The sequence below is a fragment of the Saccopteryx bilineata genome, chromosome 6, assembly GCF_036850765.1.
Source record: "Saccopteryx bilineata isolate mSacBil1 chromosome 6, mSacBil1_pri_phased_curated, whole genome shotgun sequence".
In the NCBI taxonomy this organism is placed as follows: Eukaryota; Metazoa; Chordata; class Mammalia; order Chiroptera; family Emballonuridae; genus Saccopteryx; species Saccopteryx bilineata.
The window spans coordinates 122,598,025-122,623,360 of NC_089495.1; the positions used below are offsets into that span (position 1 = coordinate 122,598,025).

At 53.0% G+C, this 25,336-nt stretch overlaps 1 protein-coding gene across 3 annotated transcripts in view; it reads left to right on the forward strand.

Moving 5' to 3' along the window:
- Nucleotides 1–23,555, forward strand: part of LLGL2 (LLGL scribble cell polarity complex component 2) — a 37,393-nt gene extending 13,838 nt beyond the window's left edge. Inside the window, exons 3-26 of one of the 3 annotated variants that reach the window (XM_066234707.1) lie at nucleotides 9,137–9,234; nucleotides 10,941–11,022; nucleotides 11,280–11,395; nucleotides 11,798–11,956; nucleotides 14,367–14,529; nucleotides 14,669–14,801; nucleotides 15,127–15,181; nucleotides 15,957–16,111; nucleotides 17,287–17,504; nucleotides 17,943–18,010; nucleotides 18,141–18,294; nucleotides 18,383–18,487; nucleotides 18,660–18,952; nucleotides 19,055–19,205; nucleotides 19,329–19,479; nucleotides 20,457–20,573; nucleotides 20,689–20,855; nucleotides 21,276–21,540; nucleotides 21,788–21,941; nucleotides 22,253–22,281; nucleotides 22,538–22,585; nucleotides 22,770–22,812; nucleotides 22,936–22,997; nucleotides 23,216–23,555. In XM_066234707.1, the coding sequence (XP_066090804.1) occupies nucleotides 9,137–9,234; nucleotides 10,941–11,022; nucleotides 11,280–11,395; nucleotides 11,798–11,956; nucleotides 14,367–14,529; nucleotides 14,669–14,801; nucleotides 15,127–15,181; nucleotides 15,957–16,111; nucleotides 17,287–17,504; nucleotides 17,943–18,010; nucleotides 18,141–18,294; nucleotides 18,383–18,487; nucleotides 18,660–18,952; nucleotides 19,055–19,205; nucleotides 19,329–19,479; nucleotides 20,457–20,573; nucleotides 20,689–20,855; nucleotides 21,276–21,540; nucleotides 21,788–21,941; nucleotides 22,253–22,281; nucleotides 22,538–22,585; nucleotides 22,770–22,812; nucleotides 22,936–22,997; nucleotides 23,216–23,223 (2,994 nt within the window). In that variant the 3' untranslated portion in view covers nucleotides 23,224–23,555. The remainder of the gene's footprint in view (nucleotides 1–9,136; nucleotides 9,235–10,940; nucleotides 11,023–11,279; nucleotides 11,396–11,797; nucleotides 11,957–14,366; nucleotides 14,530–14,668; nucleotides 14,802–15,126; nucleotides 15,182–15,956; nucleotides 16,112–17,286; nucleotides 17,505–17,942; nucleotides 18,011–18,140; nucleotides 18,295–18,382; nucleotides 18,488–18,659; nucleotides 18,953–19,054; nucleotides 19,206–19,328; nucleotides 19,480–20,456; nucleotides 20,574–20,688; nucleotides 20,856–21,275; nucleotides 21,541–21,787; nucleotides 21,942–22,252; nucleotides 22,282–22,537; nucleotides 22,586–22,769; nucleotides 22,813–22,935; nucleotides 22,998–23,215) is intronic. The other 2 variants (XM_066234708.1, XM_066234709.1) reach the window with 2 other exon arrangements.
- Nucleotides 23,556–25,336: the final 1,781 nt, after the last annotated feature.

The window sequence follows — 25,336 nt, forward strand, 5'->3', positions numbered from 1 at the left end:
GGCTGAGGGCACCCGGGTTGCCCTTACCTGGATTAAGGTAATTACTTGGCACTGCCTGCAGTGCCCCGTGGGAATCTGACTTTGGAAATAGGGTTTGATTAGAGAGCTTTCCCTGTAAAGGGCAGTGGGATGTCCAGGAGATGGGCTCCTTGTCCCAAGTCTCTCACCAGCTGTGTGACCTCTGCAAGTCACTCTGACTCTTCCAACCTCAGTTTTCCCACCTGTGAAATGGGGATAAAACATTCTGCCCTGTCCCTCCTCACAGGGTTGTTGAGGAGTCTTAGGGACAGGAAAGATGATGAAAGGATGTTGAGCCTGTAGACTCAGAGTATAATAGTGCTCCTGTGATTCCGCAACCCTTGGGGTAGTGGCCACAGGCCACAACTGTTCCCACCCTCCTGAAATTGCCCCCGGAGGCAAACACAGCCTTCCCTGTAGGCAAAATACGTGATTCCTTCTGACAGATTCCAGGCCTGGGTGAATGGGGAGAGGCACCTGTGGGAATGTGCCACGGTTGGCATTTGGCTACACTAAAGCCCCCAGAGCCAGAGAGACCTGTCACCTGAGATCACAGGGAGGGTCCCAGAAGCTCCACAGGGTTTTCCCACAGGGACTGTGCCTGAGAAGAGCTATAAGCAGTAGGACAGCGGTCAGGAACCTATGGCTTGCAAGCCAGAAGTGGCTGTTTTGATGGCTGCATCTGGCTCGCAGACAGATCTTTAATAAAAGAAATAATGTTAAAAATATAAAACATTCTCATGTATTACAATCCATTCATTTCCTACTGCTCATGTTCATGGTTGCGGGTGGCTGGAGCCAATCACAGCTGTCCTCCGGGACAACACCAAATTTTTATTGGATAATGCGTAACATACACGGGTCATTGTATGGTTCTCACAGAGTTACATTTTAAAATATGTGGCGTTCATGGCTCTCTCAGCCAAAAAGCTTCCCGACCCCTGCAGTAGGAGCACAGCTGGTTTAGGAGCTCCATGGCCATCTAGCAATCTGTAGCAGTCTGCAGCCGTTTCCAGATTATTAGCCTGTCTCACCTCTGCTTTGACCTAGACCCTTGGCCTCCATGCACAAGCTTCCCTCTGCCCCAGAAGGTGGACAGCAGGAAGAAGAACACCCAAGAACCCCTCTAGGAGGTGGCGATGGACAGGGATCCACATCTGGCTTCACCACTTAGAGTTGGGTGACCCTGTGCTTGTCCCCCACAGCATAAGCTTGTTACAAAGGCACATGGAATTAGATCATTTTAAATACTAGACACAGTGGTCTAGGAACTTTAGCTGCTGTTTTTAAAGGCAGCCTTTCAGGGCAAGAGAGCTCCTGGGGTTCAAGGAGGGTGGGACCCTAACACGCCCTGCCATCTTCCTCTGACTTTCTTGACCTGTGGGAGGCATGGTTGCCCTCGGAACTCTGCTATGAGGCCACTGACCTCTGAGCCCAGGACTTCCCTAAATGAGTACCTCCTCCCACTGGCAGAAGGAAGCTATGGGCAGGGCTTTTGGGTCTTGGGAAAATGGGGTGCAGGTGTTGGGAATGGGGCATCTCAGGGCCCTTAGGGGCCTGCCACAGTCCCTCCCAAGGGAGTAGCTCATAGTTACTGGGTGCCAGTCACAGAACGTCAGCACTGATTGGGGGATCTTGGGGGATCCCTGTGTCCCTCCATTGCCCCTGGTGACGCCAGGATCTCACACCCTGAAAAGGTGGCCAATTTCAATGGAAACCGGATAAACAGGCTCAGCTAGGAGGGACGAACCCCCACCCCAACTCCAAGTTCCATTGTGCACCAGGGTGAGGCTGGGGTGTGGCCAGGGTAAAAGTATCATGTCCTGGCCCTGGCCGGTTGGCTCAGTGGTAGAGCGTCGGCCTGGCATGCGGGGGACCCGGGTTCGATTCCCGGCCAGGGCACATAGGAGAAACGCCCATTTGCTTCTCCACGCCCCCCCCTCCTTCCTCTCTGTCTCTCTCTTTCCCTCCCGCAGACAAGACTCCATTGGAACAAAGATGGTCTGGGCTCTGGGGATGGCTCCATGGCCTCTGCCCCAGGCGCTAGGGTGGCTCTGGTCGCCGCAGAGCGATGTCCTGGAGGGGCAGAGCATCGCCCCTGGTGGGCGTGCCGGGTGGATCTCGGTCGGGCGCATGCGGGAGTCTGTCTGACTGTCTCTCCCGGTTTCCAGCTTCAGAAAAATACCAAAAAAAAAAAAAAGTATCATGCCCCTGTGCCCCACAACTGGTGGTCCCACACTTGGCCATCACACTCCCAGGCCAATAAGGGGAGGGAGGGGAGGCTCCTGGAATACCTTCCTCCTTCTAGTCACTTGCAAGAATTGAGCACCTAGTATGTATACACACACACACACACACACACACACACACACACAGCCCAGGGCTGGGCTGTGGGAATCTCAGATAAGACCTTTTTGGAGACTTGTATAGCCTGGTGGGAGGGTGGGAAGGAGGGGCTGATGTTCTGATATTCCACCTGTTGGAGTGGAGAGGAGGGAGAGTCTGGGGAGGTGTGGGGATTAGTCTCATCTAGGCTCTGGGTGAAGGCTGGAAACTGAAGAGTTGGGATTGAGGGTAAGGCCACATCCTGAAAAATTTGGGAACCTAGATGGTCCCACCCATACTAGATGGTCCCATCCATACTGGCCCTTCTCCAGGCCTCCCCCAGGCTCTTGAGTCAAGAAGGACTGGAACCTGGGAGTCTGAGCCTGACATAGCAGAAGGTTGGGTGTAAAATGCTTTGAAGATGCCTGACCAGGGTTTGTCTCATCCTCGTGACGACCCACAGATGGGTGGTGTTCCTATTCTGCAGGTGAGGAAACTGAGGCCTGGGCACTGGCTAGGAATGAGGATCCCTGATTATATCTGCCAAACCAGGTGTGTGGCCTTAGGGTGGGGAACTTCACCTCCTGAGCCTCAGTTTCTTTGCCTGTGAAGCAATCATCTGTGGTGTGTGGTGGGTCCTCAGGCAGCTGGCAAGATCAAATGAGGGGACTGAGGGACCCACCAGATACCTCAATAGAGAGGAAGTGACTCCCAGTGGATGGGGTGTAAGTTCATGTCAGAGTAAAATCACTTCCTTGAAAATCCCTCCAGCCTCTTCCTCCCCTGGTAAAGCTTACCAGCTAGTTGATAAAGGTGCCTGGTTCCTTCCTGCCCAGGCCCAGCCTCTTCCATCCACCCCCAGCTCCTGAACAAACAGTGTATTTCTGCCTGGCTGCCTCTGTCCAGTCCAGGTTGTTTTGTCTTGGGTTTTTTGTGGCTGGGCCACTGGTGTCAGATGACAGCCACACAGGGCAGGCCAGGTTGCTGCCACTGCCAGGAGTCTGAGCTGACCACACCCAGTATGGAGCAGTACCACCCAGCCAGCCTGCTGTGCTCCCTATGGTCCTGGGCAGCCCTCCTTCGTATCCCCCTAAGTGCTGGGGACCCCTCAGTGCTCAATCTTGGACAGGATTGCCTTGCCAAGGACAGGATGAAGGACCCCCATGCTTTCTGACAAACAATCATTTCTGTCTCCCTTCCAGGACCTGGAGATGGGGTCCTGGAACCAGTGAGACAGACCAGGCTTTCTCTCCCACACAAGGGTAGTGTTGCAGTTTGGCGGCTCCTACAAATCTCTCCTTTCCCAACTCCCTGTCAAAGAGTTCATTGTTCTAGCCTCCCTTGTTAGAGGTCACCTGAGCCAGAAGCAGGGTGGGGCAGGGCCAGGTTGGCTGGATGCTGAGCTCAAGAGGTAGAGGAGGACGGCCCCAGTGGCTGTCAGTCATTGGTCACCATCCCAGCTTGAACCTGAGTTGGAAAAGCTGGGATCTTGGCTAGGAAAGCCACCTTGGAACCTGTGTGCCTGCTATCCATGCCCCAGCCTCTGTCCTGGGTGGAAGCATGCACAGGGGTGGCTGTGTACCTTTGAAGTCACATGGCAGGGCACTTGAGGCTGAGCCCACCCTCCTGTGCCCTGGTGGTGCCTTTTTTAAGGGAGGCCATCTACCTTTTGTGCTCTGGGGAGCTGGAGCTGTGCCTAGACCATACACTAGCTTGGAGGGTGGGTCATTGCCCGTATGGAACTTGTGTTCCAGCAGGGAAGCTGAGTCTTAAAAGGCTGCTACAAGTAGGAGGGGAGGGACAGCGAAGGAGTGGGAAGGGTACCAGTGTAGAGGGAACAGCTGGAGCTCTGGCACGAGGTGCCATGAACCTTGGGGCTTCCCTGGGCTTCTCCCCCTCTGAGTTTCCTGCTCCTCCCTGTCACCTCCATTAACTGCCCTCCTTCCTTCCAAGTCCCTTCTTCTTTTCCAGCAAGACACCCTGGGCCTCTCATAGCTGATCTAAGGACCCCACACCTTTTTTGCCAGCCCAGGTCTCTGCATCAAGACTGGCTTTGCCTCATTCAGGGATTTAGGGGCCTTATTTACATGTTAAATAGGTACAACCACCCCCTCCTCCCCTCCCTGGGACCTGAGAAATCCCCTGTCACCACACTTCACATTTGACCCTACTCTCTCAGCCCCTGGCCATGTATGGTTGTTGTGCAGTTACCTCCCCTTATTTGTTCTGTAGCCTTGGTCCCTCTAGAGTTGTCAACTTAGAGAAGATACCCTGAGGGAACAGGGAAAATGACAGAACCTTAGAAGGAAGCTGGGCCTTAGGGGGCAAGTCCTGTATACTCTGTGAGGTGAGCTGATCCTCCTGGCTGCTGTCAGATGGTCCTGTTAAGATTCATCTTATTGTGTTTGGGCCAAGGATGACCCTGTTCAGTCCAGTCCCAATTTTTTTTTAAATAAATAAATATATATATATATATATATATATATATATATATATATATATATTTACAGAGACAGAGAGAGAGTCAGAGAGAGGGATAGACAGGGACAGACAGACAGGAACGGAGAGATGAGAAGCATCAATCATTAGTTTTTCGTTGCACATTGCGACACCTTAGTTGTTCATTGATTGCTTTCTCATATGTGCCTTGACTGTGGGCCTTCAGCAGACCGAGCAACCCCTTGCTCGAGCCAGCGACTTTGGGTCAAAGCTGGTGAGCTTTACTCAAACCAGATGAACCCACGCTCAAGCTGGCAACTTCAGGGTCTCGAACCCGGGTCCTCTACATCCCGGTTTGACGCTCTATCCACTGCACCACTGCCTGGTCAGGCAGTCCAGTCCCATTGGCATTGTCTCGTTTATCAGATGTGAAACGAGGCTCAGAGAGGCCAGGTGGCTTGCCCAAGTCCAGACATCTTCTAAATGGCAGAGGGGGATTCAGAGCGAGTCAAAGTTTAGTGGGCCTGACTCAATCCTTGTTTTTCTAAACCAGCCTATGGGAAAGAAGGTAGAGAGGAGTGGCACAATGGCCCAGGCCCTGAAAGAAGTGAAGAAGAAGTAAGATTGAGTGATGGGCCCAACATTTGTCTCTCTCTGGGTTAAGAAAAAGAGGCCAACCAGCACTCAGTAGGAGTGACTCAGGTGAGATGTTAGGAGAACTTCCTGCCAGGGTGTTGTTGATAGAATAGTGTGTGTGTGGACTTGAGAGCCTAACCAAGAGCTGCAGGTTGTTTTCTCTTTGGCTAGACTCTCCTGCCCACGTCATGAGGCTGAACTGTCTGGGGCAGCATCTTATCCCAATAAAAATACGATATGAGCCACGTATGTAATTTAAAATATTCTAGAAGTAGCATTACAAACTTTTTAAAACAAGTAAAATTAATTTTGATAATGAATTCTGTTTAACCCAATATATCCAAATTATTGTTTCAACATGTGGTCAGTATAAATTAATGAAACTTTTTTAGTTTTTTTGTATGTATATATGAAGTTTTTGAAGTCCCAGGTGGATTTTACCCTTACAACACATCTCAATTTGAACATTAAGTTTTCTTTGGAAATACATGATGTGTATTTAGAGTTTGGAAGATTTACAGCTAATAAAGGAGATTTGAAGCTTGCTCTGTTCGACTCCAGCCCCGTTCCTCTGGAGCCCAAAATATACCTAGAAAGTTTTCCAGTAACTGAAATGAACACGCATTCTTAAATTTAATTAAAATTGAGTAAAATGTAAAGTTCTGTCCCTTGGTGGCACTAGCCATATTGCAAGTGCTAGGGGTCGGCTTGTGACTGTTGCCCTGGGTAACACATGGTGTGTCCTACTGGCCGCCAGGCTCCAACAGGACACTGCCCCCAGTGTCCTCCAAATTCCAGCAACCCTGAGCTACTGCTGCTGCTGCTGCTGGTTTTTAGAAAATGCCCAGGAACCGTTTTCCGAGCTCTGGCAGCTGACTTCCTGAGCAACCTGGGGCCAGCTGAAGCCTAGAGGAGGGCCCCGGGGGAGCTTGTCTATACATCCCATCATGTGCCCTGACCTCCTTTTCCTGGGCAGTGTTTACATTCCAGATGCTCTGCTATCTCCCCAAGGCTTTCTGGGCTCTGCATTTTTTACATAGCTAAACAGGGACCTGGGCTGCCAGGGTCACTTCTGCTCTCCTGGCTGTCCCTTCCAGGGACAGCCATTTTCAGGGCAGATTGTGTTTCTGGCAAAGAGTAAGTCCTGAAGGGGCCTCCCACATGTAGGTGTCCCCAGATGTTCCCAGAATAGTCTCTTTTGAAGCTTTCCTCCATGGCTTGACCCAGCATGGGACCTCTGACCATGAACCGCTAGACTAGACTAGACAAGCAGGCAGGCAGCAGTTGAGTTTGATAAATTATCATTCCAGCTGTTACCAGGATTTATCTCTTTCTGATCCTTCTAGGTCTGATGGGTCAGTCAAGAGAAGCCCAGAGGAGAACCCTGGACCTAACGAGAGCTGCCTCATTGGTGCAACCTTTTTCTTCAGGGCAGTCTCCATAGTGTAAAAAATAAGAAAGTCTTTAAAGCAGGTGGCTGGCCTCCTTTGCCCTGCTCTAATCTAGTTCTGCAAGTTTAGTATCCCCTGGGGTGGGAAGTGAGGAATAGGATTAGCTGATTAAGAAACAGCCTGCTGGCCTGACCTGTGGTGGCGCAGTGGATAAAGCCTCGACCTGGAAATGCTGAGGTCGCCGGTTCAAAACCCTGGGCTTGCCTGGTCAAGGGACATATGGAAGTTGATGCTTCCAGCTCCTCCCCCCCTTCTCTCTCTCTGTCTCTCTCTCTGTCTCTCTCTCTGTCTCTCCCTCTCCTCTCTAAAATGAATAAATAAAAAATTAAAAAAAAAAAAAAAAAAGAAACAGCCTGCTGACCTGTGGTGAGTAGTGGATTGAGCGTTGACCTGGAGCTCTAAGGTCGCTGGTTCAGAACCCTGTGCTTGCCCAGTCAAGGCACAGATGAGAAACAATCAATGAACAACTAAAGTGAAGCAATGATGAGTTGATATATTTTACCCTCCCTCCCTCTTTTCTTCCTTCCCTCTTTTTTTCCTTCCTTCCCTCTCCCTCTCTCCTCTCTCTAAAGATCAATAAATAAAATCTTTAAAAAAAAAAAGCCGTGGCCGGTTGGCTCAGCGGTAGAGCGTCGGCCTGGCGTGCAGGGTACCCGGGTTCAATTCCTGGCCAGGGCACATAGGAGAAGCGCCCATTTGCTTCTCCACCCCTCCCCCTCTCCTTCCTCTCTGTCTCTCTCCTCCCCTCCTGCAGCCAAGGCTCCATTGGAGCAAAGAGGGCCCGGGCGCTGGGGATGGCTCTGTGGCCTCTGCCTCAGGCGCTAGAATGGCTCTGGACACAACAGAGCGATGCCCCAGAGGGGCAAAGCATCGTCCCCTGGTGGGCATGCCGGGTGGATCCCAGTCGGGCGCATGCGGGAGTCTGTCTGACTGCCTCCCCGTTTCCAGCTTTGGAAAAATGAAAAAAAAAAGAACCTCTAGAAACAAAGTGTTCAACAGCAGAGGCCTGGTGAGGTAGGGCACCCCCATATTGAGGTATCTTCAGCCATTTAAGAATTGTTTTAGCCTGACCAGGCGGTGGTGCACTGGATAGAGCATTGGACTGGGATGCAGAGGACCCAGGTTCGAGACCCCAAGGTCGCCAGCCTGAGCACAGGCTCATCTGGTTTGAGCAAAAGCCCACCAGCTTGAACCCAAGGTTGCTGGCTCCAGCAAGGGGTTACTCGGTCTGCTGAAGGCCCGCAGTCAAGGCACATACGAGAAAGCAATTAATGAACAACTAAGGTGTCACAATGTGCAATGAAAAACTAATGATTGATGCCTCTCATCTCTCTCCATTCCTGTCTGTCTGTCCCTATCTATCCCTCTCTCTGACTCACTCTCTGTCTCTGTAAAAAAAAATTAAAAAAAAGAGTTGTTTTAGTGCTTTTAACAACCTGGCCTGGCTATAGGTGGGAAAATAGGCCACAGAGCTGTACGTACATGTATATGAGTATCCATGCGGCATGGTCCCAATTGGGTCTCTGTTTTAAGAATAGATACACACACATACCCTCACAAGCATGGGTATGACAGGCACACACACTAAGATGTTGTTAGCAAGCGTTACTTCCTGTTGTAGGAATAAGGGTGGTTTTTCTTTTCTTTTTCAAACTCCTTTATATGTTAAGTTTTCTATACTGTATTACTTCTATCATAAGAAATTAGCAAAAGCATGTCTGCAGTAGCACTCCAGAAGCTTCCTCTCTGGGAAGATGGAGAACTCATAGTGATAGGAGGGCCCTGGGAAGAGCAGACAGACATTTAGGGCTGGAGGGGCCTGGACAGCCCAGAGCTGGGGAGGGGCCAGCCCAGCACTGCAGTGTGACCAGATCTCCTAAGCAATGGGGTCCATCCACTGTGCCACCCCTGCAAAGCTTCCTGCACCCTCATAGAAGGTCTGGGTCGGTTACCCTCAGTATGCACGGTGGAAGAACTGAGTCAGAGTCCCTGGAGAGAGAGTGGCCAGTGTGTTGTCAGGGAGATTGAACTCCCAAGGATGAATGACCAGGTGACCAAGGACAGGGTCAGAAATAGGCTTAGGGTGGGGCCCAGATGGGTCTGGGATTACCTCCACACACGGGTGCCTGGGTAGGAGTCTGAACGGGACTCAATTCCTCCTTCCTGCTGGGGGTGGCTCTGTGCTGCTGCTTCTCTGCCAGGAATTGGCATGTCAGCCAGAAGGGTGGAGGAAACATGTCTGTAGGCTGGCATGGTTGTCATTGCAGACAGTGGAGCATGGCTTCCCACACCAGCCCAGTGCCCTCAGCTACAGCCCCTCTCTACACATCCTGGCCATCGGTACCCGCTCCGGAGCCGTCAAGCTGTATCCTTTCTGTGCTCCCCGCCAGGGAGGCCCTGGAAGGGGTGGGGACCTTGGCATTGGTGAGATGCAGCAAGAACCCCTACCTCCAAAAAAAAAAGGCAAGTTGCTAATCACTCTTCATTTTTCCCAGTATGTCCCAAATACCCTCTCAAGAGTCAGCCCTAAATGCTGTAAGTGGAGGAGGCAGACAGTGGGCAAAGAGCTCTTAAAAAAAAAACCAACTTTTTCATGTAAGGGTCAGTAGACTGACCCCAGGGCTCTTTCCAGACCAGAGGGGGCCTTGGGTTAGAAGAGCAATGTTGGCCCTGGCCGGTTGGCTCAGCGGTAGAGCGTCGGCCTGGCATGCGGGGGACCCGGGTTCAATTCCCGGCCAGGGCACATAGGGGAGGCGCCCATTTGCTTCTCCACCCCGCCCCCCCTCCTTCCTCTCTGTCTCTCTCTTCCCCTCCCGCAGCCAAGGCTCCATTGGAGCAAGGATGGCCCGGGCGCTGGGGATGGCTCCTTGGCCTCTGCCCCAGGCGCTAGAGTGGCTCTGGTCGTGGCAGAGCGACACCCCAGGGGGGCAGAGCATCACCCCCGGTGGGCAGAGCATCGCCCCTGGTGGGCATGCCGGGTGGATCCCGGTCGGGCGCATGCGGGAGTCTGTCTGACTGTCTCTCCTCGTTTCCAGCTTAAGAAAAATAAATAAAAAATTTTTTAAAAATAAATTAAAAAAAAAAAAAAAGAAGAGCAATGTTAGGGAGCTACTCTTCCCAGACCCCGCCCCCTGCCGTGCACACCCTACATGTACGTATGCACACACCAGAGAGTAGAGCAGACTCCTGGTTGGCAGGGACAGTCCTTCCCTGGCTTAGGCTAGACATTGTCCAGTTGAATCACCTTGTATCAAAAGCAGTGGTTCCGGGCTGACAGGCCCTGGGCCATTTCAGAAACAAGCCCACAGATTACAGGACAGAGGATCACTGCTTGGCCAGGCTAGCCTGGGCTACAAATCTTGGCGCACTCATACTCAATCTAACCTGAGCCCCCAGAGTAAGCCAGAGTAAGTGGGACCTAGAGGAACTGGGAAGTGGGGAACTACCCTCTGACACCTCCAGTGAAGCTGTGGCTCCTTGTTCCCCTCTGCCACAGCACAGGTGGGGAGACTGGGGGGCCTTCAGTCACCTGGGCTAGGCTGGAGGTGGTGTAAACACAAGAGTGCCCGGTCCTGTTGCTGGCTCAGCCCTCTCAGCTGGTTAATCATTGTCAAGTCATGGTCACATCCTAGTTACCAATCAGTCCCCTTGCCAAGGCTCATGGCCATAGCTGTTGGGGGCGGGCCCACAGGGTTGTTCTGTGTCTTCTCACAGGTGCCACCAAGCGGTAGCTAATAGGTCTGTTGCAGCTCAGGTTGCAGGGTGGCAGTGAGCAGCCTAATCATTGCCAAGGTTTAACCCTTATACAGAGTCATCCCCACCTTTCCTGGCTGGGAAAGCTCTACCTGGTTGGCTGTTTCCACCCTCAGGGGTCAAGTCACTGGCCAGGGCCCTCAGGATAGGGATACTCTGTGTCCTCCCCACCTTAAGCCCCCATCCTACTATCTAGGGAGAAGGTGAGCCACCAGGTGTTGACACTCCTTGCCACAGAGGCCCAGAGGTCCCTGCACTTGGGCAGGAAAGGGGTGGTATCCTGTCTTCTGGAGCTTTTCCTGAGCCTGCTACTCCTAGGTATGGTGCCCCAGGGGTGGAGTTCATGGGGCTGCACCGGGAGAACAACGCAGTAGTGCAGATCCACTTCCTGCCTGGCCAGGTGAGGGCCCTGCCATGCCATTCGTACTCTCGCGTCTTCCAGAAGGAGAGGCAGTCATTTGATAACCCTGGGTTTGGTGCTGATGGGAGGAACTGGGACCATCTTTTCCCAGCTGTAGTTCATGGGCCACCCTGACAGTAGCTGGGGACCATTGAGTTTTGGGGCTCTCTGAGACCACTCTGGTATGTAAAGGCCACAGTAAATGCTGGCCCTCCCTGATCAATGACAGCACACTCCTGCTCCCATTTTCTCCCTAGTGCCAGCTGATCACTCTGCTGGATGACAACAGCCTGCACCTGTGGAGCCTGAAGGCCAAAGGCGGGGTGTCAGAGCTGCAGGAAGATGAGAGTTTCACGCTGAGGGGGCCCCCAGGGTAAGGACTTGGTTCCCTTGCTCTCCCAGCCAGCCTGACCATGCACCCATCCTGGGGTGGGATCTCCTTTTAGAGCTGCTATGGAACCCTTAGCCACCCTAGCAGGTGTTTGAGCCAACATGTCTCCATCCATAGGTGCTCTGGGTGGAATGAGCGGGGCTGCACAGGAGGCTCCAAGGGGCCTTCTGCCTCAGAGCCCAAGCTCTGCCATCTGTCTCCTTTCATGGCAGAATGTAACCAATATCTTTGTCCTGGCCCAAGACTCTGTGGATACTATTTAAGGATTGCACAAGCCTGCTTTCCTAGACATGTCCTTCCCTGAGGCTGGTGAGGGCATCCAGGAGTTAGGGACTCCCCTGCCTAGGCAACAGCCAGCTCATGGTTAGCCGTTTCCATCCGCAGGGCTGCCCCCAGTGCCACGCAGATCACTGTGGTCCTGCCACATTCTTCCTGCAAGATGCTGTACCTGGGCACCGAGAGTGGCAACGTGTTTGTGGTACAGGTACCAGGCTTCCGCACACTGGAGGACCAGACCATCAGCTCAGATGCCGTACTGCAGTGGTGAGCCCGCAGACCCTTGAGTTGGGCATGGCCCTTTCCCTTTGGTCCCAGTAATGTCTCAGGAGCTTATAGTTTCTCTCCTGGGAAGTATACGGGAACAAGAGGAGAAGCTCAATTCCCCACTTGTCCCCCAAATTTAGAATCTCACCCCATAGTATGTTAGCATGGTAGCACTAAAAAAGGTCTTGCAGGTAACTTGTCACCTCATTTAAAGATAAGGAAAATAAGGCTCAAGGTGATTGTGTAGTGTCTCCAACTCTTAGCATTCTTTGCACTGATACCATGTATTGCCCCAGCAGCTTCACAGTGGTCAGAGGAGGCAAAAAACACCTGATATTTGGCAGCTGGGGCAACTTCTGTTGATGTTAGTGTTTCGGCGTCTGTGCTAGGTTTCCATGTCCACACAGGCTCTGAGGTCCAAAGTCCTGACAGCGATAACCCTCTAGGTTTATGCAGATAATTTTGGAAGCTTTGCTCCTTGGCTGTGGTGTCTACAATAGAGAGGGAGTCTGATCAGTCAGATCAGGTCTGGATAAAAGGGGAAGAACTGGCTGACCTATGGTGGCGCAATGGGATAAAGCTGTCGACCTGGAAAACTGAGGTTGCCGGTTCGAAACCTTGGGCTTGCCTGGTCAAGGCACATATGGGAGTTGATGCTTCCTGCTCCTCCCCCTTCTCTCTCTCTCCCAAAAAAGGGGGGAAGAACTGAAGGGTTGTTGGTGGTAGAATGTTCTGCAGTTCCGAGGGGCAGGGAGGAGGTGAGGGTGCTGATACTCTTACAGAGGAACAGTCTGGAGGGCTGTCCCAGGAGGTGGGTAGCATCAGTCCTGCTGCACAGCTTCCTTCTGATATTATTCTTCCTGGTGTATCTCTGTATTTCCCAAGATGGTATAATTCTTGCATTGCTCTTTCTTTCTTTCTTTCTTTCTTTCTTTCTTTCTTTCTTTCTTTCTTTCTTTCTTTCTTTCTTTTTTATTCAGTGAGAGGAGAGGAGGCAGAAACAGACACCTGCATGTACCCCGACTGGGATCCCCCCAGCAAGTCCACTAGGGGGCGATGTTTTTGCCCATCTGGTGTGTTGTTCAGCAACCAAACTCTTAGAGCTGGAGGTGGAGGCCATGGAGCCATCCTCAGCACCCGGGGCCAACTTGCTCCAATCGAGCCATGGCTGTGGGAGGGGAAGAGAAAGAGAGAGAGAGGAAGCTAGAGGAGGAGGGGTGGAGAAGCAGATGGTTGCTTCTCCTCTGTGCCCTGACTGGAATTGAACCCAGGACATCCACATGCCAGGCCAATACTCTACCACTGAGCCAATCAGCCAGGGCCGCTAAAAGCCCCTTGGACCTCACATTCAGTTTTAGAGGCTGGTGCTAGCAATGTATAGTGAGGGTTTGGCTTGGTTTGGGGCATAGAAATGCCCTTGGAGTCCAGGCTGTTTTCATTTCCTACTCACCACCCTTAATGTTAGCTCTTGGTCCTCGTGGTCTTCTGTTGGCTGCTACACTTCCAGACTTCACATCAGCATTCCAGGCCCAGAGAAGGAGAGGGCCTGACCAGGTGGTGGCGCAGTGGATAGAGCGTCGGACTGGGATGTGGAAGGACCCAGGTTCGAGACCCCGAGGTGGCCAGCTTGAGCGCGGGCTCATCTGGCTTGAACAAAGAGCTCACCAGCTTGGACCCAAGGTCGCTGGCTCCAGCAGGGGGTTACTCGGTCTGCTGAAGGCCCACGGTCAAGGCACATGTGAGAAAGCAATCAATGAACAACTAAGAAGTCGCAACGAGAAACTGATGATTGATGCTTCTCATCTCTCTCCGTTCCTGTCTGTCTGTTCCTGTCTATCTCTGCCTCTGTTAAAATAAATAAATAAATAAATAAATAAATAAATAAATAAATAAAATTTTAAAGGAGAGGAAGAGTCAAGGCTCAAGGCCAGGCCAACTAAAAAGAGCTTTGTTTTGTGGCTCTTAAAAACATGTTTTTATGAAATACCACCACCTAACAAAAATTCAGTAAATGTGAACGTAGAGTTTCATGGATTATAAAGTGAGCATCCCTACAGCTATCCCCTGGCAGAGAAATAGAACTTGCCAGCCACCCAGGAATCCCCACATGCCCTTCCCAGTAATGACTCCCTCCCTCCCTCCCTCCCACCACATCAACTTTTCTAGAAATCGCTTGCTTTTCCTTAGAGTTGTGCCACCTGCATTTACATCCTGGAGGGGTTTATACATCTCACTGTCCTGTTCTATACATTGCTTCTCTCCCACCTTAGTGGTGTGTTCTCGCAGTCTTTCTATGCTGGCACATTTAGTGCCTGCTGCCACATGGCATGCCGTGGGCAGCTCTGCCATACTCTCAGCCATGCCCAGTAGGTGCACATCAGTGTGGGTTCACAGTGCTCCCCTCCCCCAGGTTGCCAGAGGAGGCCCACCAGCGGCGGGTGTTTGAGATGGTGGAGGCTCTGCAGGAACACCCTCAAGACCCCAACCAGATCCTCATTGGCTACAGCCGGGGCCTCATCGTCATCTGGGACCTGCGAGGCAGCCGCATGCTCTGCCATTTCCTCAGCAGCCAGGTAGATGGTGCCTGGGATGGTGGCAGATGTCACAGGGCTTTTCCAGAACCCACTACTACCTGTGCGAAGGTGTAGGGGTGTGGGCCATGGGACTGTCCCCTGATCCCAGCCTGTGCTCTCTCCCTCTCTTCCCCTGAAGCAACTGGACAGTGTCTGCTGGCAGCGGGACGGCCGCCTGATTGTCAGCTGCCATTCCGATGGCAGCTATTGCCAGTGGCCTGTGTCCACCAACACCCAGAAACTGGAGCCCTTGTGCAGCTGCATGCCTTATGGTCAGTGTTCTGCCTGCCTGGCAGGGGCCTGGCCCTGCTTGTCACCTGGGACTGTCTGTGCAAAGCAATGTCCTTTTTGTTCCTAGTCAGTCTTTTCTGCATTCAGGTGTAGGTGCCCCACTCATAAAGTAAAACGTGGGCCCAGAGAGGTGACAGCTTTGTCCAAAGCCACACGGTGGGTTTTCTGACACCTGTTATGGCCTTTAGGGCAAGACTCCCAAGCACAAGGTCTGTGGAGTGGGTATGGGATAAGGAATCTGCTCCTGCAGATCCATGTGCCTCTGAGGGTGGAAAGACCAGTTCTAGCTAACTCCTTTTCTTGTAGGTCCCTTTCCTTGCAAAGCTATCACCAAAATCTTCTGGCTGACCACAAAGCAGGGGTAGGTACCAGTATTCTGTCCTTTGCCCTTTCCGGAGTCTTCCTGGAGAGCTGGAAGGCCTCTCAAGGCCTGTACAGGGAGGGTGGGGAGGGGTGTGGAACGATGCCTTAGGGTCCCACATTGAGGTCTTGAACTCCAAGGAAGGTAGAGAGGGCCATTCATACCTCTCATGGCCAATTCCTGAAAAAACATTTCCATTATTTCCCTTCCAAGCTCCCAGAGAGATGATTCAGATCAGCAGGTCTCAAACTGTTTTAGCAACAAATTTATTTCTTAAGACAGAATGATACAAGGAGACCCAATATATAAGCAGAAAGGGGAGCAGCTCTGGTTGAAGCAGGAATGGCTACAGACTCAGAACCCACAGCCTACATGCCCCCAGCTCACCCCCAAGTTCTCCTGGTCTGTTGAAGTCAGGAAAAGGTAGGGGTCTGCCCCACTCCTTCCTGGGGACGAGTGGTCTCACCCTGAGACCAGTCTCCTCCCTGCCTCTGCGCAGAGACCAGTCATGGGCAAGTCCATGGTGCCATTTCAGCCTGTGGCTGTCTAAGGTTGTGTCAGGAACCCCAGCCCACCCCCATTCTTTCTTTCTTTATTGATTGGCTTGAGAGAGAGAGAGGAATAGGGGGAAGAGAGAGAGAAAGACATTCATTTGTTGTTCCACTTACTTGTACATTTATTGGTCACTTCCTGTGTGTGACCTGATGGGGGATCGAAACCACAACCTTGGTATTTTGGGATGACACTCTAACCCTCTGCTCTTCTGTGCCTACAGGTTGCCCTTCACCATCTTCCAGGGCGGCATGCCTCGGGCTAGCTATGGGGACCGCCACTGCATCTCAGTGGTCCACAATGGCCAGCAGACAGCCTTCGACTTCACTTCCCGGGTCATTGACTTTACTGTCCTCTCCGAGGTGGACCCTACAGCAGGTAGGCAAGCTTTCGGAGTGGTAGGGAGGGCTAGCCACTGGGAGATGTAGGGATGCTGGCCTGTTTTTAAATAAAGAGGAAAGGCTGCACAGTTGTTCCCAAACCTGCCACTCCCTAAGTCCCCACTGTACCCCTTTTTAGTACTGTTGAGGCAAGCAGCCTCAATTAGTCCCTTTCTCCCCATCTCTGCCAGCCTGTGGCTCCATCTTTGCCGGCCACACCTCCTGCCTGCTCCATGCTTTCTTTGCCCTTCCCTGCTCAGATGAGGTTTGGTCTAAAAGGGGCAGATCTGAACTGTTGAGTTTAACACCCACCCAGCTGAGAAAAGCAGGTCCTTATGTGGACATGGTAAAGGCCTCATGGGATGGGGCAGAGGGTACAGTATGGGGCCAGCTCTGAGCCAGTGTCCTGAAGCTCAGCCAAGACAACAAAGCCCTGAATCAGCCTCAAATTGAGTGAGAGGCAAGACCAGAATGGGCTGGTGTTAAACCTGAAGAGGAGGCCTGGTGGGAGATCTGCAGGAGAGTAGTCCTCCTTTCCATGTGACTCTGGCCTGACAAGACCTGAGGCCTCCAGGTGGGGGTCAGGGGACCCCTCCTCACACCTGACACAGGGTTCTGGGAGCAGTGTCCAGGTTTTTTGTCAGTTCTTTTGGACTTTCTACATAAATGATCATGTCACCTGTGAACTGAGATGGTTTTATTTCTTCCATCCCAATCTGCATACTTTGTGTTGCCTTATCTTCTTTGCTAGTACTTGATTATTGCCTTGTTCCTGATCTCACTGGAGTTGCTCACCATTATGATGTCAGCTGCAGGTTTTTCATAGATATGCTTTATCAAGTTAAGGAAGTTTTTATCAATGGGTTGGGGTTTTCTCAAATATTTTTCTGCATATGATCATGTGGTTTTCTTCTTTAGCCTATTGATGTGATGGATTACATTAATTGGTTTTCAAATGTTAAAGCAGCTTTGCACACCTGGATAAATCCCACTTGGTCATGGGATATATTCCTTTTTATATATATACATTGTTGGATTTGGAGCTTGTTTTTAAAATACAGATTCCCTGGCTCCAACCCTAGAGCATCATATTCCACAAGGCTAGGCCAAGGCAAACTGCTTTCTACTGGCTCCTATAGCCACTGATACTCGGCCTCCCCCCCCCCCCCCCAGCCTTTGATGACCCCTATGCCCTGGTGGTGCTGGCTGAGGAGGAGCTGGTGGTGATAGACCTGCAGACGGCTGGTTGGCCGCCGGTGCAGCCTCCCTACCTGGCCTCCCTGCATTGCTCTGCCATCACCTGCTCCCATCATGTCTCTAACATCCCCCTAAAGCTGTGGGAGAGGATCATCGCTGCCGGCAGCTGGCAGAATACACACTTCTCCACCATGGTAGGTCCAACACCAGCACTAGCCTCAGCCCCAGCCCTGCCCCAGCCCCAGCCTCAGCCCCAGCCCTGCCCCAGCCCCAGCCCCAGCCCTGCCCCAGCCCTGCCCCTGCCCCAGCCCCAGCCCTGCCCCAGCCCTGCCCCTGCCCCAGCCCTGCCCCTGCCCCTGCCCCAGCCCTGCCCCTGCCCCTGCCCCAGCCCTGCCCCAGCCCCAGCCCTGCCCCTGCCCCTGCCCCAGCCCTGCCCCAGCCCTGCCCCTGCCCCTGCCCCAGCCCTGCCCCTGCCCCAGCCCTGCCCCAGCCCCAGCCCTGCCCCAGCCCTGCCCCTGCCCCAGCCCCAGCCCCAGCCCCAGCCCTGCCCCAGCCCTGCCCCTGCCCCAGCCCCAGCCCCAGCCCCAGCTCCAGCCAAGCTCTCCCACAAACTTCTTGGTCTCATTTTCTAGGAGTGGCCTATTGACGGTGGCACCAGCCTGGCCCCAACCCCACCCCAGAGAGACCTGCTGCTCACAGGGTAGGTAATTATTGTACTCTACTTGTGTAGTAGGATATACAGGGTGGAAGCAGAGTCCAGCGGGGTGTGTGCCAGTCCCTGGCACCCCTGGCCTGGCATCCTCACAGCCACAGGTGGGTTCTGCCCACAGGCACGAAGATGGTACGGTGCGGTTCTGGGATGCTTCGGGTGTCTGCTTGCGGCTGCTCTACAAACTCAGCACAGTCCATGTGTTTCTCACTGACGCAGACCCCAATGAGAACCTCAATACCCAGGGCGAGGATGAGTGGCCCCCGCTCCGCAAGGTGAGGCCAGGAGCCTGAGAACCAGAAGGGTGGTAACAGACTGAATCCAGTATTCATGGCCACTCATGGGTCTTCTCTGTCTTGTCAGATGGGCTCCTTTGATCCCTACAGTGACGATCCCCGACTGGGCATCCAGAAGATTTACCTCTGCAAATACAGTGGCTACCTGGCTGTGGCAGGCACGGCAGGGCAGGTAGCAAGCTGGGCTAGGGGTGAGGAGCAGGGGAGGAGTGATCAGGTGACCTTGGGTAGTGTCCAGGCCGATGAGCTTCCTTCTCAGGATTGGGGGCAGCAGGAACAGGAATCTGAGGTCCTGCTGTCTATTAGTGCTGGAATTGGCACAGCCCATCTGCCGTCCCATCCAGGTGCTGGTGCTGGAGCTGAATGATGAGGAGGCGGAGCACGTAGTAGAGCAGGTAGAGGCTGACCTGCTGCAGGACCAGGAGGGCTACCGCTGGAAGGGACATGAACGCCTGTGTGCCCTCCCAGGACCTGTGCGCTTTGAGCCTGGCTTCCAGCCCTTTGTGCTGGTACAATGCCAACCCCCAGCTGTGGTCACGTCCTTGGCTCTGCACTCTGAGTGGCGGCTTGTGGCCTTCGGCACCAGCCATGGCTTTGGCCTCTTTGACCACCAGCAGCGGCGGCAGGTCTTTGTCAAGTGAGCAGCCTGCCCAGAGTGTCTGGGGCCTGGGTTTGGGATTGGTACCTGGTGAGGACCCTCAAGCCCTGGCAGCACTGATGGCTTGATGTTCTGCCTCAGATGCACACTTCACCCCAATGACCAGTTAGCCCTAGAGGGCCCACTGTCCCGCGTAAAGTCCCTAAAGAAGTCCCTGCGCCAGTCCTTCCGCCGGATACGTCACAGCCGGGTGTCCAGCAGAAAGCGGCGGCCAGTGGGGTCCCCAGGAGAGGTGAGGCAGGGAGTAATGTGGGCTGTGACCAGTCCTACCCCTAGAAGGACTGGTGTTGAGCAGTAAATGTGCCCGGGGAGGGGAGGTCACATCCCACTCTCGGGCCTGTCTAACCCACCACAGATGCAGGAAGGGAGCTCCCTGGCAGAGCGGACTGGCCTACAGAACATGGAACTGGCGCCCGTGCAGCGCAAGATCGAGGCCCGCACAGCGGAGGACTCCTTCACAGGCTTCGTCCGGACCCTCTACTTTGCTGATACCTACCTGAGGGACAGTGAGTAGCCATCCTGAGGTGGGAGGGGCCCAGGCAAGTGTCCCCTGGCATGAGGCATGTTGGTGGGACCCTAAGAGGGGCTTCCCCTTGTGAGTGGAGAAGGGGGGTAGTGTTTGAGATCAGGGCTGCCTCTTTCCCTCCTCTGCCTGGACTTCCACGTCAGTTCGTCCTTTATGTCCAGGCTCCACCACTTTCTAAAAGACCAGTCTTGGACATGACATTTAACCTTTCTCGGTCTCAGCTTCTCCCCCTGTAAGATGGAGGAATGTCTTCCTCCTCGAATGGCTGTGAAGGTTGAGACATTCCATGTACCTGCTAATACACCGTGGGCCAATAGAAACTCCCTGGCTGTTTCTATCCTGCCACCCTGCTTCCAGGGCAGGGGTGGGTGTGGGCTGTCCACTACAATATTGCAAGGGCCAAACTGTCCTGGGTCCAGAACCAATTGTGTTTGGGGCCCTTGGTTGTCAGAGGGCCTTTCCAGCCTTCTCCCCATCTGCAACCCATAGGCAGGCAGAGCCCACAGTAGCTCCATTTTACAGAGGAGGGAACTGAGGCTTACAGGATTTGCTGACTTGACCTTGGAGTCACATAGGTAGTAAGTGGCAAGGCCAAAATATAAGCCTAAGTCACCTGGCTTCACCTGACCTCCAGACCTGGGTTAGATATAAACCTTTTATTAAAAAAATAAAAAAAAAAGAAAAGAAAAGCCTGACCTGTGGTGGCTCAGTGGGATAAAGTGACGACCTGGAACACTGAGGTTGCCGGTTCAAAACCTTGGGCTTGCCTGGTCAAGGCACATATGGGAGTTGATGCTCCCTGCTCCTCCCCCTTCTCTCTCTCTCTCTCTCTCTCTCTCTCTCCCTCCCTCCCTCCCTCCCTCCCTCCCTCCCCCCCTCTCTAAAAATCAATAAATAAAATATTAAAAAAATAAAATAAAATAAAATAAAAAGATATAAACCTTTGCCTCCTGGCAGGCTCCCGCCACTGCCCCTCACTGTGGGCCGGCACCAATGGGGGTACTGTCTATGCCTTTGCCCTGCGTGTGCCCCCTGCTGAGAGGAGGATGGATGAACCTGTGTGGGCAGAGCAGGGTGAGTGTTGTGCAGGGGAGAGCAGAGGCTGCTTTCTACCTTGGCTGGGGATAGGGTGGCGTCTACGTCCTTGCCTTTCGACCACTCATCAGTCCTGTCTCCACCTTTCTCATAGCCAAGGAGATCCAGCTAATGCACCGAGCACCCGTGGTTGGCATCCTGATACTGGATGGACACAGTGTGCCTCTTCCTGAGCCCCTGGAAGTTGCACATGACCTGTCAAAAAGCCCAGACATGCAGGGAAGCCACCAGCTGCTTGTTGTGTCAGAGGAGCAGTTCAAGGTGCTGTACAGTGAAGGCAGGATTCCCGAGAATCCCTGGGACATCCAGGGGGCTCATACCTTGGGGACAAATGATATTGCAGGGATTCACTTAAAGCTGTATTTGCAGTTGGTGTGTGAAGGGCAGCAGAGGCACAGGAAAAGAGAGAGGTCTTGGTGTGGAGTTCCTGGGCACCGGGCTCAGCAGTGGAGACACTGAAGCAGGATCTGTCTGTGGGAGGGACAAGAAAATGCAGACATGAAAATGATTGGCCCCAGCATACTTATGGTCCAAGTGTAGTAACTATGTGTCCTAGTGCTGAGGGAGTACTGAGACCGAGCAGGCAAGTTGGGCAGCATCCAGTGGAGGCACGGAAGTGATAAGTTCTTACTTGCAAACTGGGGTCTGGCCATGGGTGTGACCACTGCTCTATGTCCCCAGGTATTCACACTGCCCAAGGTGAGTGCCAGGCTGAAGCTAAAGCTGACCGCCCTGGAGGGTTCAAGGGTACGGCGGGTCAGTGTGGCCCACTTTGGCAGCTCTCGAGCCGAGGACTATGGGGAGCATCACCTGGCTGTCCTCACCAACCTCGGCGATATCCAGGTTGTTTCACTGCCCCTGCTCAAGCCCCAGGTGCGTTACAGCTGCATCCGCCGGGAGGACGTCAGTGGCATTGCCTCCTGTGTCTTCACCAAACATGGCCAAGGTGTGCAGCTGGTAGTATGTCCTGCCTCTGGGAGCAGGGCTGGGTATGGGCCTCCCGCTGTGCTACAGGTAGCTGCTGGGAAGGGCAGCCAAGTTTGTTGTGGCCAAGGCCAGGCTCTTTAGGCAGAAAACTTTGAGGGAGGCTCTGGCCCCCATTTCCCTGGTTGGAAGCCCCATTGTCGGCAGCCACAGGTCCTAAGAGACCTGGTTGGCCTCACATAATAGGTTTCTGTGCCGCCTGCCCCCAGGTTTCTACCTGATCTCACCCTCAGAATTTGAGCGCTTCTCTCTGTCCACCAAATGGCTGGTGGAGCCCCAGTGTCGGGTGGATTCAGCAGAAACTAAGACTCATAACCATCCCTGCAATGGACCAGGCCCTGAGAAGGCCTTGGGCCAAGCCAGGTGGGTAAAAGGGTAGGTGGCCTTTGCCCCAGCCTCTCTCTCTCACCCTCTCTGAGGTGCCCATGGGGATCTGGCCATATTTCCTCTCTCCTGTGAGCTTAGCCCACCCTCGTAGCTCTGCCTGTTTGCCCCTCTTTATAAGCCCCTTCCTCCCATGTGAGCTGCCACCCAGGACAGAGCTTGGCTGACCTCTCAGGGTCCCCTGCTCAGGACAGGACAGGTCAATTGACCTCATTCTTTACGGGACCTGGGCTCTTCAAGCCAGAATGGAGAGCCTAGTAACCCTCTAAACTTACTTTCTCCCCCGACAGGAACTCGGGGAGCCAGAGTGATGGAGAGGGTAAGACAGGCCTTGTGGACCAGGGGGTTGTGGGGGAAGAGGCATTGTGAACATACCTGTGCCAACCTGGGCCCAGACTGGGGATGGGAGGAGGAAAGGGGATCCTAGGTGGGCAGGTAGTATGTGAGGTTCAGTCTGGGGTTAGAAACAGCATCCCCTCCAGTCCTGGGTTCTGGGCTCCAGCAACCCCACCCAGTAAGGAGGAGCTGAGCAGAAGAGGGCCCAGGGCTCTCCTAACCTGGCCCCTGCCTTTCAGAGAGAAGGCCTGGCCTCGTGATGGAGCATGCTCTGCTCAATGATGAGAGTAAGTTGGGACAGGAGTTGGGCTGGTAGGAGGGATGTTCTTGGGGGAGGTTTAGAAGGCTACAGTGGAACTGAGGGTCATTTTCCTGAGGGGGGTGACCCACCCAGCACCCTATCAGTAAAAAGGAAAAAATGGCTGTGTCTGGCCCAGCCCCTGTGGGCCTCATTAGGCCTCTGTTCCTCAGGGGTCCTGAAGGAGATTCAGAGCACACTGGAGGGAGACCGAGGGTGAGTCACTGCCAACGCTTGCTGGGTGGCCCCCAGGATACCAAGAGAACTCTGAGAATGAGGGTCCTTGTCTGGCCACCTCAAGTCCCCGTGGTGGGTGACTGCTGTGTCTTTGTCATGCAGAAGCTATGGCAATTGGTGTTCTCAGCAAGTGGCCATGAGGTACAGCCTCAGCAATGGTGGAGGTAAGGGCCCTGAGCACTGCTGCAAGGTGGGGCGTGGCTGGGAGGGCATACTCCTGAGAAGGGATAAGAGCTCTTCACAAGACCATATGGACCAAGGCTCCATCCGAGCCCTGACACACACCTGGCTGTCCTGGAAAACTCTGCATCTAGGCTCAGGGTACATGACTGGTTCTGCCCAGGATGCACCTGAGTCGCTGTCACTCTACCTCCTTCCACAGCTGAGTGAGCGGGCCATGCATCCAGACTGCACAGTGAACACACACTACTGAGGGCTCTTCCTCAGGGCACTGGCCCACCTGGAGAGGCCCACTCACTGGGCTGGGCTAGGGGCTGGGGCTCCCTCAGCTACCACACTGCTGCTGCTCCTGGGCTCGGGAGAGGAATAACCCCAGGCCCTGGGGCTGCCCCTCCCCGAGCCTTGTCTATCTTGATCCTTTTGTCAATGTTGCACAATTTTTATCAACCCCCCCCCCACGCCCGCTTTTTGTAGTGGGCTGGGTTTTAAATTATAAATTTTAACTGCCTCTAGGTGAAAAAGTTTTTAATAAACACCTTATTACCTCTTCACTGGTCCAATGGCTTTAATTTAATTGTGCAGAAATTTTCCACGTAAATGGACATGATCATAAGCTGATTTCCTTGCCTTTGGCCTGGGGGTTCATCCCCCAGACCAGGCTGGTTGTGTCTGAACAGTACTGTGCTTTCTCCCTTTGGGAATAAATGTCAGGAGTTAATTAAACATCTTGAGTCTGGCCACATCCCTAGGTCGGGGACAGAGGGAGTCCTCTTGCTGTCAGAAGGGGAAGATACCCATCGTATCTCAGAGCTGGTGGCTTCTTCCAGACTTCAGGGAAAGACTATGAGGTGCTGTTGAGGTAGAGGGACAGTGCCTGGAGGTGAAAGATCTTGTCCCTAGATCCTCCAGATAAGGGGCTGATTGTTAAGGTCCTTCTATGCCAGGAGTGTTATTTGACTTGGGCTATATCTTTGCTGACCTGTCTTTATTGAGCACCTAGTATATGCCAGGTGCTTGAGTTCTGAAGTGGCCAACATGATGTGGTCCTGCCTGTGTGGGGCACACAGTCCTTACAAATGCAGGAAGTGCTAGGGTGTTCGGGAAGTGACATTCAGCTGTGATGGGAAAGAGAACCAGGAGGGGGCTGGGTAGAAGGCCAGGTGTACTAGGCAGACCATTCTGCAGAGAACAAGAGGGGACAGCAACATGTTTGCTGTGGGAACAAGTGAAGAACTGAGGGTGGCTGGCAGGAAGTGAGAATATGAGGTCGCCAAGTGGTCAGGGCCCAACCAGGCCCTGCAGCTTCATGAGAATGAGGACGCTGTGGTATGCACAGGAGGCCACCCAGCCTGAGCAGGGAAAGGGCCTGCTGGAAGGACATTGAGTAGCTCACTGAGCAGAGGATGGATGCATTGTGGGAGCATCCTACTCGCTTGCCCTCCAGTCAAGCATGTCCAGCTTAAAAGTGTGGATTTTGGGCCACTTGAACATTTCTTGTTTCTCCTTTAGAAGGGTCTGGCAGCTTACTGAGATGGGAGCCCCAAGAACTATGAGGAATGGGGAGAAATAGTTTCCCAACGGGAAGAGTAATGCTATCCCTGAAATAAGAGAAAGGAAGAAGGGACGCTGAGCAAATTTTTAAAAAACCGCAGACAGGAGGGAGTGCCACATATCATAGAGTTAGAATCTGGACTTTATCCTCAGGCAAGGGGAGCCTCTAAAGGGCTTTAAGGAAGTTTCAGGACCACCTTTTGTGGGGAAACGGGTCTCCCCAGAATTGATAAACAGCATGCACTAGATGGAGTCAGTGTGGACAGATCAGCGACATCAGACCCAGCCATGCATAAGGGAAACAGGCTGGGGACGGTATGCATGCACGTCCACCTTATATAACTAATAATGTTACCCCCACACACTTTTTGTAATCATGGTTTGGTGCCACTTTTGTGTGATTTTACTATAAAACACCTGTACACCGTGTTAGGCTGCTGCTGCTAATAAAGTATGTACCATCTGCCCAAACTTCTCACGTTCATCTTTTTCCAGCTCCTGCCCCATACCTCATGCCCCCTCCCCAGCCTCCATCCCTTGCCTCTGAACTTGGACCCTTCCCAACACTTTTATTATTTGTTTGATTCCCAGCAGGTTCCCCTGGTGTAATCACTCACTTGCTGTGCCCCAGTTTTCACTGGGAAATGGGATGATAGCAGTATTTCCTCAGGATCTGTTGTGAGGTTCAGAGGAGTCCCAACAAGTAATGGGCTTAATGATCCTGTCAGGATCAGGAAGAACATAAAAGAAATTAAACTTTACTATTTACACC